This window comes from Filicampus tigris, chromosome 6, assembly GCF_054856515.1.
Source record: "Filicampus tigris isolate MCC_2025a chromosome 6, RoL_Ftig_1.0, whole genome shotgun sequence".
In the NCBI taxonomy this organism is placed as follows: Eukaryota; Metazoa; Chordata; class Actinopteri; order Syngnathiformes; family Syngnathidae; genus Filicampus; species Filicampus tigris.
Window position 1 is genome coordinate 24,767,760 of NC_141222.1, and position 15,841 is coordinate 24,783,600.

General features: G+C 43.6%; 2 protein-coding genes across 3 annotated transcripts; one reads left to right on the plus strand and one right to left on the minus strand.

The window, feature by feature from the left end:
• Positions 1–2: 2 nt before the first annotated feature.
• On the minus strand, positions 3–5,363 carry grhprb (glyoxylate reductase/hydroxypyruvate reductase b). The gene is made up of 10 exons (XM_086032697.1): positions 5,269–5,363; positions 3,137–3,311; positions 2,671–2,804; positions 2,517–2,589; positions 1,854–1,970; positions 1,665–1,753; positions 1,479–1,583; positions 1,240–1,375; positions 538–668; positions 3–251 (listed from the first exon to the last, which is right to left on the minus strand). The coding sequence occupies exons 1-10, from the start codon at positions 5,285–5,287 to the stop codon at positions 130–132; spliced, it is 1,101 nt and encodes a 366-aa protein (XP_085888823.1). The 5' UTR covers positions 5,288–5,363; the 3' UTR covers positions 3–129.
• On the plus strand, positions 4,693–15,830 carry uba6 (ubiquitin like modifier activating enzyme 6). 2 transcript variants are annotated; one of them, XM_086032695.1, is made up of 32 exons: positions 4,693–4,779; positions 5,233–5,326; positions 5,511–5,605; positions 6,115–6,143; positions 6,480–6,574; positions 6,678–6,789; positions 6,931–7,011; positions 7,114–7,236; positions 7,353–7,476; positions 7,574–7,677; positions 7,770–7,832; positions 8,324–8,400; positions 8,519–8,585; positions 8,708–8,851; positions 8,950–9,096; positions 9,177–9,257; positions 9,370–9,447; positions 9,834–10,015; positions 10,129–10,234; positions 10,327–10,416; positions 10,509–10,589; positions 10,783–10,911; positions 11,388–11,439; positions 11,535–11,598; positions 11,680–11,749; positions 12,162–12,233; positions 12,314–12,437; positions 12,647–12,840; positions 12,996–13,123; positions 13,986–14,073; positions 14,175–14,269; positions 14,805–15,830. In XM_086032695.1, the coding sequence occupies exons 2-32, from the start codon at positions 5,286–5,288 to the stop codon at positions 14,944–14,946; spliced, it is 3,078 nt and encodes a 1,025-aa protein (XP_085888821.1). In that variant the 5' UTR covers positions 4,693–4,779; positions 5,233–5,285; the 3' UTR covers positions 14,947–15,830. The 2 variants fall into 2 exon arrangements, with proteins under 2 accessions (XP_085888821.1, XP_085888822.1); XM_086032696.1 differs by lacking the exon at positions 4,693–4,779 and adding an exon at positions 4,786–5,152.
• The last annotated feature ends 11 nt before the right edge of the window (positions 15,831–15,841 follow it).

The window sequence follows — 15,841 nt, forward strand, 5'->3', positions numbered from 1 at the left end:
TATAATGGTTTGTGATTTTTTTTAATTTTTTTTTTATGAACAACTTTTCTATAAATGCAAATATGGGGAGCTGCTTCAGTTTGATTTGATCTTTTGTTGCCAGTTCTACTGAGCAGAACCAGTTCCAGCTCACAGTTTTAGCTCTTTAATCATCGGTTCACCACGGAGGCCAAGCAGGAGGTTGTTTGCCGCCAGGCTGGACATGGCGTTGCGGGTGCTGTAGGAAGCGCTGGCGACGTGTGGCAAAATCACTGTCGGAGGAGCAAACGTTCGGCACGTTATTTCCAGTTGTGCCTTCCTTGAAATATGCATTTTGCAAACTCAAAACACTCCAATCTCAAACCATCTTTCCCCGCTAAAATGAACAGAAATGCCATTCATCGGTTCCAGCCTCCCTTGTCGTAAACAAACGATCATTTTCTGAGCAATTAAGTGAAAAAGTTTCATTTCTCGTGGCACACCAAATGATTTCTCATAGCGTATAATAGTTGTGATCCACTCCCCTCGGACAACTATGTACAATTATAACAAACTTACCACAGTTTTTGAGGGTAAACAGTGGATGGTCAGTGGGTAGGGGCTCAGGGGCAGTCACGTCGAGTCCCGCACCAGCGATCTGATTAGTGGCCAGTGCCTCATACAGGTCCTCTTGATTCACCACGCCGCCTCTGAAACAACAATAGGTGTTAAGAGAGAAGCGTTGACACAAGGACTTCTAGTTCATGTAACGTTTTGAACTCAAGCGGATTTTTTGATCAATGCCACTCAGGTTTACGACCTAATCACAGTACAGAAACAGCTCTTATTAAAGGGCTAAAAGATGTAAGATTGAACACACACTGCTCATCTTATTGGATCTCAGCGCAGCATTCGATGAAATTGATCATAATATACTGTTGAACAGGTTGGAAACTTGGGTGGGAATAAATGGAACACTAAATGGCCGTGACGTGTGGGGTCCCTCAAGGGTCAATCCTTGGACCCCTTTTGTTCAGTCTGTATATGTTATCTTTGGGTCAAATGCTTCAGAACGCCAATGTTGGCTATCATAGTTGTGCGGATGACACACAGCTATAACAACTAGGTGGACCACAGTTTCCTTCAGATAAACCAAAACAACACTGAAGTAATTGTTTTCGGCAATCCTGCAATACTGCACTCCCTCAAAAGAGCATCAAGTCGTCAGTCAGAGCGCTGCAGCTCGGGTTCCCACCAGAACAAACATTGTTTGGGTCTTACCTGCTTGTGTTGATGAAGATGGAGTTTGTTTTCATCTTGGAGAAAAGGTTCTTGTTGCAGATCTTATGTGTTTCAGGTGTTAAAGCGCAACACGCTAACAGGAAATCTGACTGCTTTGCCAGCTCATCAAAAGACACTAGAGCAAAGGGAACGGTCGTGATTTGCACGAGAGCAGTTTGACAATATCCCATAGAGAGGATTCCGAATTCTAAGTCTATAGGCATCAGACTGGCACTTACCATACTCTGCATTAATGTCACTGGCCAGGTCAGGCCGGGGGGCCATGTCAGTGTAGATGAACTTTTTCACTTTAAAGGGAGCCAGGCGTTCAGCAATAGCAACACCTTAATAACCAAACGTATACCGTGTCAGATAAGTCCACATATTACTGAAAGGTTATCATGTTTGTTGTCTGGAGTTCTCACCAATCCTCCCCAGGCCTAAAATACCCACAGTGCTGTTGGCCAGCTCATGTCCACACAGCCACAGAGTTCTCCAAGTCCCCCAACCTCCACTGAAGTCCAGGGTTAAAAGGATCCCAAGTGGTACAAGACCGCTTACAATGTGTGCCTGGTGGATTTGAGGAAATGCAAGAGCGTGTGCGTGCAAATTACGTCTTGGCTTCGTGCGTGGCCTCGATGAGCCTCCTGGAAGTTGCTAACAGCAGAGCGACAGTCAGTTCAGCCACGGCATCTGTCAGAACGTCAGGTGTGTAACCCACGCGGATTCCTCTGCATGGACACACAACCCTTATTAATAGAACATCATTTTATTTTATTTTATTTTATTTTATTTTATTTTATTTTACTTTACTGTATTTTATTTTATTTTGTTTTATTTGATTTTATTATTAATATTATTATTATTATTCTCAGGGGACCGTGTATGCGTGTGATATGTGAATTGGTTCTTTGAGTCGTGTCACGTATGTAACAGAAAATCTACAGCAAGAGAAAACATACAGTTTTAAAATCATCTTTGATGGTTTGGTTTCTTCTTTTTGATTTCATTTTGAACTTGTTTATCATGGGGGTTAACGGGGTTTTGCGGACGAAAATCCACAAAGTAAACAACCAACTATTCATTGAATTATTCATATTTTTTAAGATTCATGCTTTTGCAATACCAACATATGCATGTCAGGTGCAGGTATTAATTTAGTCCACGTGAGGTCTACCACTGAGCCGTGCCGCCCCCAGTAGGCAGTATAGGGATCCAATAGTTCTGTTTTCTAAATCCGACCATGATGGTTGATGAGTGCGTGACATCAGAATCACCTTTTCTTCAGCTCCTCCAGAGAGAGGTGGTCAAAGCCCACGGACATGGTGCTAAGGACCTTCAGGTTGGGACCTGCGGGGGCACAACCCGCACATTCATGTGTGTATGAGAACGTGTGAGATCAGTTACGTTGAGCGTGGGCAGTCCTCAAACCTGCGGCATCCAACAATTCGGCATCAATCTTCTCAGTCAGTACGCAGAGGAGGGCATCGACACCTTTGACCTTCTCAAGAAGTTCCTTCCTTGGTACCGGGACGTCATCGGAGTCCCACAGCTCAAACTGCACTCTGGTGAAAATACAGATCATGATTATTTCATTGCAATGACGTTTACAAAGAAAATATATGTCAATTGAAATCAAACCAATCTAGCCAAAATAATGTTAATTTTTTTGTATAGTGTGTCTTTTTATTTCAGTCACTACATGTGGAGATACCCTTGCCCTCTACATGTCTTATCTCACCTACTGAGTGACAAACAGCACCCCCCACCTCGAACCTCCCCCACAGTTTACTCCACTTTTCCCTTTGTGTTTGAATTCTTAAAGGTGCTATGTGACATCGAAAAATTAACCATCTACAACATTCCTTATAATTTTACAGGATCCTGGGTTACTCACTGTCCAGATTCGTGGAGGATCCTCAGCCCCTCTGGTGGGATCTGGCGGGTGACATACACCCGTGGTAGAGTTGACATGTCCCTCTGTATGAAGCCTACTGGAGCCCCAGTGAGTGTCAGCGGCTTGACGGTAGCCCTCCGGAGCTGACGCAGTGCCACGCGACTGCACCACATTTCTAACAGAAAGTAAACCAGGAGGGAGGTTACAGTCGGAGAGATGGCGGTGATACTTTGAGGTTGTGAACCTGCTGCGTGCCGACGTCGGCCTCTGCTTGAGTGGGAGGTGCCTGCAGGTCACTGGCCAATATGATTAGAGGGAGGATGTCTCTAAAGTCTGAAGGTGAAGGGGACTGTGTCATGTTTTCAGTATTAAGCAATATTATAGTCTACCGGACGTTGTATTTGACAACAGAAAACTAACACAATAGAGAACAACATTTGGCTCCCTTATATCAACAGTCTGAATGAGGGTCAGGACGATGTAAATGTTTCACGTGAATGTTGAACTTTGCTTCTTCAAATAGGAAAGTTTCCAAATTCCAAAAGTCTGGCCATGACTAGTAGTGCAATCTTACTTGATCAAACAGAACACACACAAAACAAAAGAATGAATTTGCTACGTGTGTGGCTACTGTCGGGTGTCCTGTTGTGTAAACACTCGACTCAACTTTGGGTACTGCTCCACACTCTAATGAGCTCCAATGCAAGACCTGTGCCAAAATGTTTCCCTCTTTACATAAATAATAAGTTGACAATAATAGAAAAATGCTTAGTTTTGATGGACACTGTCACCGTGATATGATTTAATTAACAAACAATATGCATATTTAGAGTCCAGCCTTATTGATTTGTCACTTTATTTTTAAAACATGAAACATGAAATCCTTTTTTTGAAAATGCTATAGTACTGTGCATTGTGCATATCCTAATTAATTCCTAATCTTTAAGGATAAACAAAAAGAAAAACACATAGCCTACATTTTTTACAATCAAAAAAAGATACATAGAAATGAAAAAATAATTAATTTGGGGATTTTTTTCAATGAATTCAACTTTAAAAAATGAACAAAGTTATTGAGGTCTGTGAATTCAAACTAACGTGTATCTAGTGTTAAATTATCTAGTGTTAAATACAGTGTGACCCCAAAAAACGGGAATTTTTGAGTGCATTCGGACAGGAGGGCGACATCTACTGGACGTAATTTAAAAAAAGTGAAAATTCCATCATGTTTTAAGGTTACACTTACTATGAATAAAACATTTTTCTAACATCACTATTGGTTTTATTAGATTGTTAAAAAGTTCCCATATTTTTGTGTCACCCTGTTTATGATCGTTGTTTATAATTAAGGAAAGAGGACAAATATGTCAGAGGTTATTGATGTCCGGCAATTGTTTTTTTGCAGGAACAATACGAACGCTATTTTTTTGTTAACTATAATTGAATCACTCTTCATTCAATGTTTGCAGGTCTTTGATTAAAGCGCACAAGGCTTGAAACGTATGTCACAAGAATTTTACTTTGGCGAGTTCATTCGACAAACCCGACCACGTGATCTTGGTAACCCGGAAACGTTCCAAATTTCTAACCAATCACAACCATTCACTCACCACCTCTCCTCGCGCACACTGACAAGTCTCTACGTATGAACGATTTCTTCATCTTAACAGTGTTAACAACGATTTTGTATCTAGTTCTTTCCGAAATATCATACCTTTACCAGCTGCCTTTTTCGGCAGTGAGACTATATGAATCGGGTGGTAGACTTTCAACTAATTTACGCACGCCCCATGTCGGTGCTCGTCACCGGTATCAGTCACTGGTACTACGATAGCTAGCTGCACCTACTCACATAGAGCTTTTCTAAGCTATGTTCTTTAATGCATATCGTGTGTTTGTGTCAGGTAAAGAGAAGCTGTTTTAATAGTCTGCTAAATAAGTGAGTATTTGGCAAATGCCACTTTAGCGACCACTACAGTTAGCTGGAGTGTAGCTAGCCATTGAGCTACAACCACGGTGCGCTGTATTTTTATTTCTAATTATTATTGGAAGCCGCCACATTTGTGACAGCTCATCTGCTCTCACTGTTTTAATAGGTCGCATCGTTATCTCTCAAGCAGTCGATTTCCTACCCTCTTCCCCTCCCAGCATGGCTGAAGACTCGATGGAAATAGATGACTCTCTTTACAGGCAAGTGGTGTCATGAGGAAACGCCATTTATTCACTGTTGATTGGGATCCAAATAACTTCAAAGCTACGGTGAAGGAGTGGGACATTACACAATTGCCAAGAACAATGTGTTGGGTAACTACACTCATATAAAAAGCATATTACTGTACTGTTTTTTTGTTTGTTTTTTTACCCCACTGTCCAGTCGTCAGCGCTATGTGTTGGGAGACAGTGCCATGCACCAGATGGCCCAGTCCGCAGTGTTTCTCAGTGGATTGGGAGGGCTGGGAATAGAGATAGGTAGACTATCACACCATTTGTAGTATATACATTCACTGACCACAACATTAGGTACACTTGCACAATTGTGCGATTGTATTGGTCAGCGCCAATACAATAGCCGCATCAAAGATTCTGCCTTACGATGAAAATGCTATTGCTGAGTATTATCAATGTGGTTGTTGTTTACAGTACAATACTGTATCCCTTTGATAGTTATTCCGAATATGTCGTTTGCCTTTTTGAACCACCTGTATGGCAAGATATTCAAAATACACCTCTGCATAATCATGTGGTGTAGTTCTACTGTACTCGTTAAATTATAAACATTATTGAAAGAATGACTCTGTCGGCGTTGATCATAAATTGGCATTATGGAAAGAATAGTTTTTTGTTTTTTTTTAAATTTAAAAAGCAATTTTATTTGATCATTAAATTGTGCTAGTGTACCCAATGAAGTTTCAATTATGTCTACCACATACATGATCAAGCAAATGGAGATATGACAATAGGTGTCTTTGTTTTCACAGCAAAGAACATTGTCCTGGCTGGTGTGAAGGTAGGCGCCGTCTTAACATTTAATTTGCGTAATATTGTGAATAGGGCATTCCGGGAGTAGTGAATAACGTGTTAAGTAAAGACAAATAATTGTTCATAGGAGTGAATGTGAGTGTGAATGGTTGGTTGTTTACACTGTATGTACCCTGTGATTGTCAGGCGACCAGTCCAGGGTGTAGCCCACCTGTCACCAAAAATCAGTTACGGCTCACTCGTGACCCTAATTGTAACGTGGTGTTGAAAATGGATGAATGTGATCGACGTCTTGTGAAATTGTTTCTTGTTGCCATAATTGTTAAGACATTATGAGACTGTAGTGTATGTTCTGTATGTACAGGCAGTCACCCTCCATGACACAAAGCAGTGTGAGAACTGGGATCTGGGCTCCAACTTCTTTATTCACAAAGAGGATGTGTTGAGCCAGCGGAAAAGGTAATGGGCATCAGAGACAAGCCATCTACTGTATCTTTCCTCACACGACACAGTGTTGCACATACACGCCGATCCCTTAAGTCCTTTTCTATCCATTCTTAAGGGCAGAGGCGGTTTGCCCTCGGGTTGCGGAGTTGAACCCTTATGTCCATGTTGACACATCCGTCTCCGCTCTGGATGACAACACAGATCTCAGCTTTCTCCAAAAGTATCAGGTATGTGCAGGCGTACCTAATGGGAAAGTAGAAGGTCCACTGTACAAGACTAGGATGTTCACCAGAAAAATAGACAAGACTGCATTTGTTGAAATCGGTATGTTTAATGTCCGACAATTTTTTTTTTCTTCTTTTTTGTAGTGTGTGATTCTGACCGAAGCCAGACTGAGCCTTCTGAAGAGAGTGAACGAGTTTTGCCACTCGCATCGCCCCCCCATCAGAGTAGGGCTTTTTAACACAATGGAGCAACAACAAGATGCCTATCCTACAAATGCAGATCGGACAGACTGTGAAATGTTAACGCCAAGTACACTGTCTCGGTAGTTCGTTGGATGCGACACATACGGCATCTGCGTGCGGGTGTTCTGTGATTTCGGCGAGGAGTTTGAAGTGTTCGATCCCACAGGGGAGGAACCCAAGGAGATTTTCATCCAAAGCATCACTCAGGTGAGCAGGGAAAAGTTTCTCCGGCAAATATTTCAAGTGACTTTGCAGGAACAAACTGGATTCGACAAACCGTTGGAGAAATATTTGATTATTTATTTCAATGTTTTTCTGCTCAGGACAATCCTGGTGTGGTCACCTGCCTGGACAACCAGCCTCATGGCCTCCAGACTGGCCAGAGTGTCGTCTTCAGAGAAGTCAATGGCATGGTGGAACTCAATGGCAATGCAAGACAGGTTTCAGGTATTTGCATTCATTCTGGCAACAACGTTTTTCCGCACAAGCTTTCATCATAGTGAAGATGAGTGAGATGTTTTCTTTTATTTGTGTCTATCGTTAGTCCTTTCCCCTCACAGTTTTGCAATAGGAGACACGTCCCAGCTACAAGCCTATGCTTATGGCGGTTTCTTTGTCCTTATGAAAACCCCAAAGATATACACATTTGTAAGTAAAAAGCGTTGAATAATGAATAACGGTTCATACTTGGAAAAAAAAACGTCTTGTTTTTGTCTCTGAATTTATCCACGCTATTTTAGGAAACACTCGAGAGACAGCTGTGGGATCCTCAGGTCTTGACTCCAGACTTCAGTAAACCGGAGGTGACTTAAACGGCGGGTGTTGGGGTTGCACTGTAGTCTATAATACAACTTGTAATCTATTTTTGGTCACACAGAAGCACCACGCCCTTTCTTTCACACTCCAAAATATTGGTACAGCGTTTCCCGCATTTTTCAGGGGATAGGGACCGAGACAAAGATTCACAAGTAATAGCCCGGCCCCCGCAAAAAAAAAAAAAAAAAAAAATACAATTGTCCATAGAAGCCACAAGATGGTGACAAAACACCATTTAAAAAAAAAATTCTATTATCTGCATGTAGCTCCTCATCTCACCGCTACATAGTTCCATGGCTCCAAAATGAGCACAAAAACAGTAAATAAGTGAGTTTTGCCACGACTTTTGAGGATAGATTCTAAAATAAATCAGTGAGAGGGGGGGGGGGCACTGTAGTTCCGATTCAAAGTAAAAGTAACCAGAAACCTTTACTTCTGCTGCCGCCTCAACAAAATTGACATGCTACCTTCCCATCAGGCGCCACTCCAGATCCATGCGGCCATGTTGGCTCTGGACACCTTTCAGGAACAGCACAATAGACTTCCCAACACTGGGTAATCAAAACATTTCTACATCCAATCTTCCTTTTGTATGGAACACATTTCTGTGTGTGTGTGTGTGTAAAATTGTTGTCATATGAATTCATGAAAGATTTTACTTTACGCCGCCCAGCTGTTTACAGGACGCTGAGACTCTACTGAAGTTAACTGAGGAAGTGAATGTATCACTCAGGAACAAAGTGAGTTCTTTTTTTTTTTTTTTTTTTGGAATGTTTTTGGAATGTTTCGTGCGTTTCATGTCATTCGCGTAAAACATCAAATGTTCATTCATCTCAGAGTGACGATGCCTCTCTGTGTTTAGGCTCCTGTGAACGCAGAGTTGGTGCAATGGCTGGCGAGGACGGCGAAGGGGACCCTTCCTCCATTAGCAGCCGCCGTCGGAGGCCTCGCCAGTCAGGAGGTTCTTAAAGCCATCACGGGGAAGTTTGCACCCCTGCAGCAGTGGGTAGGTTGCATCAATTCATCATCTCATGAGGATTTGCCACTCCCGACGTGATGTTTTATATCTTGTCGTCGCCTGTTGTTTACTTGTCTTTGGTGCAGTTTTATCTCGATGCCATTGAGGTAGTAAAGCCGCTTCAGAGTCTGCCCGCCGAAGAGTTTCTTCCTCGGGGAGACCGTTACGATGGACTGCGAGCCTGTATTGGGAAATCGTTGTGCGGGGAGCTGCACAAGCTCAGGGTCTTCATGGTAAGTTTTGTTCAATCAAAAGCTGAGGTGGCTCGCATTCCGATTCGTTCAAGACGCATGCTGGATTTGCACCCTCGCAGGTGGGCTGCGGCGCCATAGGCTGCGAAATGCTGAAAAACCTCGCCCTGCTCGGAGTGGGATTGGCTCAGAGCTCGGGACAGGTGGGCGCTTTACTTCCCCCGGCTTGGTTTTAACTGCATATCTGTCACGTAATGATTTTTTTTTTTTTTTTTTCACAATCTGAAAAAATATTATTCCCGCATTTGTCTTCAGGTGTGTATCACAGATCCAGACCTCATAGAAAAGTCCAACCTGAATAGGCAGTTTCTCTTCAGACCGCAGCATATACAGGTGACATGTTCATTACAATTAGTCTTGACGTTTTTTTCAAAGTTTGACTTGCATGTACTTTTAAGTATTCAGGATTATTATTTTGTTTATCATTTTATTTCATATTTGTTTGTATTCATCAATATATATATACTGGTACATATCTATCATTTGTCATGATTTCACATTATTATGATATTATGGCTTATTTACGTACAGTGGTACCTCGACTCTGCGTCGATTATGTTTTTCTTGAGTTACGAGCATTTGCTAGCCGGGTTTGCTTTTTTCGTTTTGAGCACGCCACCAAATTGTACTCCCAACTCAATATTGGTGGCCTAGCCTCTCTCCCCGAACTCCCTACACTTAAAAAAAAATTAAAAAAAATGTTTTTTCCTTCATGTCAGAAACCAAAGAGTACGACAGCAGCAGAAGCCACTCTGAAGATCAACCCAGACCTGCAATTGGACGCTCACCTCAATAAGGTGTGTCCTGCTACGGAGAGCATCTACAATGACTCCTTCTACTCACGCTTGAACCTGGTGGTCACTGCACTGGACAATGTAGAGGCCCGGAGATACGTGGACAGGTGAGCCAAAACTAGCTAGCATCCCAAAGCTCCGCGGTAAATAATTCATCATCGTGATAAATATTGCGCCCTTGAAAAGGGCCTCAATTGATTTGTGTTGGACGGTTTTTCAGCCGCTGTGTATCCAATCAGAGAGCGCTCCTGGACTCTGGGACCATGGGAACTAAAGGGCACACAGAGATCATTGTGCCAAATTTGACTGAGTCCTACAATAGCCACGTGAGTGTACTTGCAGGCATGCGCTTCCTGTCTAATTTGCACCCTTCTTAAAGATACAAAACGATCTTTACTCCCCGAACTTTGTTCACCAGAGGGATCCCCCAGAAGAGGAAATCCCCTTCTGCACCCTCAAGTCATTCCCTTCGGTCATAGAGCACACCATCCAGTGGGCGAGGGATAAGGTAGGTAAAGCCCATCAGAATACGTTCCCGCCATTTTTACCAAAAATTGTGGTGGTTAATCCTGTTGCCCTGATTTCTTTTTCACCATCTAGTTTGAGAATGCGTTTGTCCAGAAGCCCACCATGTACAACTCTTTCTGGCAGACCCACAAATCAGCTGAATGTGTGCTACAGGTGCCCAAAACAGTCTTTTTGTTATTACCTCATTCACTGCCAGACATTGTCAGACTCTCTTTTACCCTAACGTTTGAAAAAAAAAATAAAAAATAAAAAATACAAATTCCTGGGAGTGAATGTGAAAAGACAAGTAAATCCGTCAATGGCAATTGGCGTTTCATTCTAATGATTCCATGACTTTTGTGTACAGAGGATGCAGGCGGGTGAAAGTTTGGAGGGCTCATTTGAAGTCATTAAGCTGCTTAACAGGCGGCCCCATTGTTGGGAACAGTGCATAACCTTGGCTCGGCTTAAATTTGAAAAGTATTTCAAGAGAAAGGTAAGGACTCTTGCGCAGTCTTCATGTTCAAAATCACCGCGCAAATCATTAGGTCCACCTGCTTCACGTACACTGTACACTGACACCTTGTGTTGAAATTGTCATTCATTTAACAATATGCCTTTTTTTTTTTCCTAATGCGTTAGATTGCATTTTGCAAGGTCGTAGAATTGCACTGTATAGTAATACGGCTGACCTGTTTTGTGAAGCGGCGCCGCGATTGGTCGTGACCTGAGCCCCGAGCAGTTGTGATGTCATTTTCGGTCGGCAGAAGTGACAAAATGGCCGCCCCCCTGAGGTGGCTAAAAAGGGGTGGATTTTGCTGCTTGACTCCTATTCCACAAACATAATATTCATCAGAATGCCGTGTTTCAACTAGTGGGCCTGCTGGGAACATATTCTTGAGAAAAAAAAAAAAATGTATTTGGGTTGACTTGCGCTTTCATTCCGATTTTGAAATATATCTGTTCATGTAGGCCCTGCAACTCCTGCATGCTTTCCCACTGGACACGAGGTTAAAAGACGGAAGTAAGTTTTCAATCAATTCCCATAGAAGCAGGTTATACACTTGGCAGCAAAACACCCCTCTCTCTCTCTCTCTCTCTCTCTCTGTCGTTTGTCAGGTTTATTTTGGCAGTCGCCCAAAAGGCCGCCAGCTCCCATTGATTTTGACTTACAAGACCCCCTGTGAGTAAACTGCTTCGACATTACTGGTGTTGTGTACTGCACAACTCATCTTAAGGCGCCGTTCCCTCCTTTCCCCTTCAGGCACTTCAGCTTTATCGTCAGCACGGCCCGGCTCTTTGCTGGCATTTATAACATTCCTTACTCGGAGAAGGTCAGTCGCCGACCTATATACGCGCAAGAGCGTACATAGCACACATGGCGGGCGGCGGGCGGAATCCTCGTACCTCCAAAATCATCACTTTTTCACCTTTGTTGAGCCATTAACTCATTCACTGCCAGACATTTTCAGACCCTCTTTTACCCTAAAGATTGGGGGGGGAAATTACTGCGATTGAATGGCTGTACTGTGAAAAGACAAATAAATCCGTCAATGGCAGTGAATGAGTTAACATTGCGTCATTGCTCACCAATTTTTGAAAGTAAAAGATGCACGTGAAAAAAAAAAAAAAAGAATTAATCAAGTTGGAGGTTTCATCCCGATGCCAGCGAAATGTTAACGCATACGCAGACTGCTTCCTTCATTGTTGTGTTTTTCACCCCCCCCCCCCCCCCCCCCCTTTCAGGATCTTTGTGAAGAGGTAGTGGCTGAAATCCTCTCCCGCGTGAAGATCCCCGAATACCAGCCCTCTGTCAAAGTACGCAACAATGTCACCTATATGGATTTGACCGGAAGGGCTAATGAGCTCAGTTGATCTCATCATCGCCTCCTTCGCAGTGCATCGAGACGGACGAGTCGGCAAAGAAGCCCGATCAACTGAAGATGCCTCTAAGCAGCGAAGAGGAGAGGGCGGCCATCGGTCAGCTGCAGTATGCCATCGCTGGCGACTTCGTCAAAGCGGGTACGCTCAGGAAAACGGCGCATTTCCTTTCGTTTTTCGGATATTTAACAATAAGGATCAGTACCGGGTCGATCGTCGACTTCCGTATTCTGTAACGAAGGTTATAGCTTGAGGTCGATGAATCGGCGTCAAATAAGTCTATCCCGCTCACATGACGAGTATTGCGCCGGTAACTCCGAAAGTGGTGGCGGTTCTCCTGCGATATGTAGACAGGTTGCGGATGTCGGCGCTGCAGTTTGAGAAGGACGACGACAGCAACGGCCACTTGGACTTTGTCACGTCGGCGTCCGCCCTCAGAGCCAAAATGTACTCCATCGAGCCCGCCGACAGATTCAAGACCAAACGCATTGCCGGTAAAATCATCCCTGCCATCGCCACAGCGACGGCAGCCGTGGCCGGACTGGTGAGAAGATCGCTCGGTGCAGTACTTTCCGTCTCGAAATTATTCGGTTGCGTTTGGAGTGATTACAAATGACGCAGCGGATGTCACATAATTACGTCACGCAGTTGTTTGGTTTGCTTGATTGTAATCCCATCCGACTGCTCGTTCTGGCTTAGGTGGCCCTGGAGCTGATCAAGATAGTCGGGGGCTTCGGCTTTGAATCGTTGAAAAACTGCTTTTTCAACTTGGCCCTCCCTGTCGTGGTCTTCACGGAGCCGGCGGCTGTCAAACGGGCACTCATCAGGTAGCGCCCCCTGTGGTTTTGTTGTCATACATGGGGGGGGGCTGTCACGAGCAAATCAATTGTCCTCTCGCGTATTCCATTGATTACTAATAAGCAAAAAAATGAAGGGATGAAGGATTCACATGTGCCACGTGATTATGATTAGGTACACCGGAATAATCTATTGCGGACCAATATAAGAGCTGTATCTTAAATTTACAAAGATAACTGAAAATGCGTGAACGTAGATGACCGCAATGTATTCCTTCGGACTGTATTTTCCATATGAAAATGCAGTGGACCTTTGAGATAAGAGTGCCTTGACTTAGGAGTTTTTCAAGATATGAACGATTTATTTATTGGTCCAAAGATTATGAGCAAAAAAAAAAAAAATTGAAGCGTGAGTGTGCTTCAGGCCACCACCGCTAGATGGCGCCAGCAAACTTCACAGTATCTGGCCAACATCGATTCACATCAAATGAAATCTCAATTGGTGACAGTAATGCACGAGTAAGCTCTACAAGACACCACAGAAGAAGAGCTTTTTTTTTTTTTTTTTTCCTTGAGGTGGGGGGTGTGGTCATCCGGTTGGCGAATGAATTGCATTTCCTTTTCCATTTCAATACAATCGTTCTACGTTGTGGGGAAGTTGACAAATGTCGGTTTCATAAACGTTTTGACCACATTTTTACAAATATAATTTTCCACCGTATACCAGCTGCTTAGAGTAACGCTCAGTTCTGATTGACGCTTTCAGAAGAGCTAATGGTTAGCACTCACACATTCCGCCCCAAAAACATGCTGGGTGCACCCCGCCTCTGAGGTCGAGCATTTTAGAAAAGTGAGCAGTAATATGGTGGCATCCTCTTGATGTTTCTTTCAGGGAGAACATTTACTTTTCCATCTGGGACTGCTGGACTATCAGCGGCCACGTGGACTTCACCTTGTCTGACTTCATGAATGCAGTCAGGGTGCGAAAACACTGCCGGAGTCACAATTTGCTGTGGCGCTCCCTTTTATTCCGAACGTCCTTTGGCGTTTATGATGCGCTTTTTTTTTTTCTGTATTTCAGGAGAAGTATGGAATCGAACCCACGATGGTCGTCCACGGTGTGAAGATGCTCTATGTGCCTGTGATCCCAGGGCACTCAAAGAGACTTAAACTGACGTGAGTGCTTCACTGAGAGCTTTTCTTTGTATTTCTTCGCTCCAATAGGTCATCGAAGGCATTCGTGATCCAGTTTCCATTTTGTGGAGATTCCTTGCTAAATAACACCGGTCAACAGCAAATAATTTCCTTCTTTGTACGGCCGATACCGATAACCGACCGATGGCTTGTTGAAGTGCAGCTATGATGAGTGATTTTTTTTTTTTGGGGGGGGGGGGGGGGGTTGTTTTGGTCCTTGAAAATGTCTTGAAGATGAAAATGAGCAGAAGCGCTCAAATGTTTGCCTAAACTTGTCCTACTTTCAGCATGTTGGCATTTCTTTCCATCATAATTGACGTGTCAAAATCTGTTAGTCATTACAGTGGTGGAAAAACATTTATTTATTTTTTTTTCATCAGTTGTGATGTCACCACAGCTCGTTTGAAGTAGCAGACTTGTTCACCCTGAGAGCATGGCACCATCACTGATGGAAATCCTTCTCACTTGCCGACGCGCTTAACGATCCAAAACGGCCGCCTGTGTTTTGCGCGCGCAGGATGCAGAAGCTGATCAAGCCATCGGCCGGCCGCCGATATGTCGACCTCACGGTATCGTTTGCTCCGGAGAGAGCCGAAGAAGAGGATCTCGCCGGTCCTCCCGTCAGGTATTTCTTCAGCCGCGACGAACAAATGCCCTGACGACGTCGCGCTTCCTGCCTCCTTCATGTACGCCATCGGAATGACCAGGAAGTGGTCGCAGCACACACACTCCCTCCTCAGCCTTGGTTCCTGGTTTTCTTGCCTCTGATCCAACCAGAGGAACATGAAGGTCCCCGGGTAGCACTTAACTGTATTTGTGTACATACAGTATGCTTTTTTTTTTTTTTTTTACTCTGATGATAAAGTGGACAGCGCCGCCTGTGCTGATGCCTTAAGACCCTCTTTTGTTTGTGGTACTAAAGCCTGATTTAAAAAAAAAAAAAAAGTGTTTACAGAATCATGTGCACACCACACAGCACGATTTTTCGCATTGGTGACAAGTTGTCTATTGCCTGGATTTAAGGACGCGGTCAAATTTCGATTAGAGGTCATGTCAGTGGACAACGTGTGCTACTCACGTTTCCAAGCATTGTTTGATCATCGTCATCACTGCACTCGCGTCTATGCTTGCTAAGTTCTACACGGATTTCCGTTAGCCTCATGCTGCTATCACTTCTGGGATCACGAGCAACCTTTTCTAGATTTTTATTCTGGATTTCTGTTTTTTCCGGACCAGACGTCGCATTTATTTAGTCATTAGACTTGGCGTCCGTTTTTGTTGTGTGGGTGAATTGTCAGGTTAAAGTCCGTTAAGTGTTGCACATCACGTCTGTTGGAAGCTGTTTTGAAGAGGGATTGTTGATGAAAAATAACGTGGCGTTGGAATTCCACTTACTCAAAAGTCTGTTCCACATCATTATTTGCAGTAAATGTCCCCAATTGGAAATGAAAATAAAAGTGTCAATGAGCAGTGTTGATACTGTTTGTTCTTGTGACATACGAGTCAGTGGTTCAATAAAAATGTGAGTTCTCAGGCTGTTAAACCTGCGAGTCT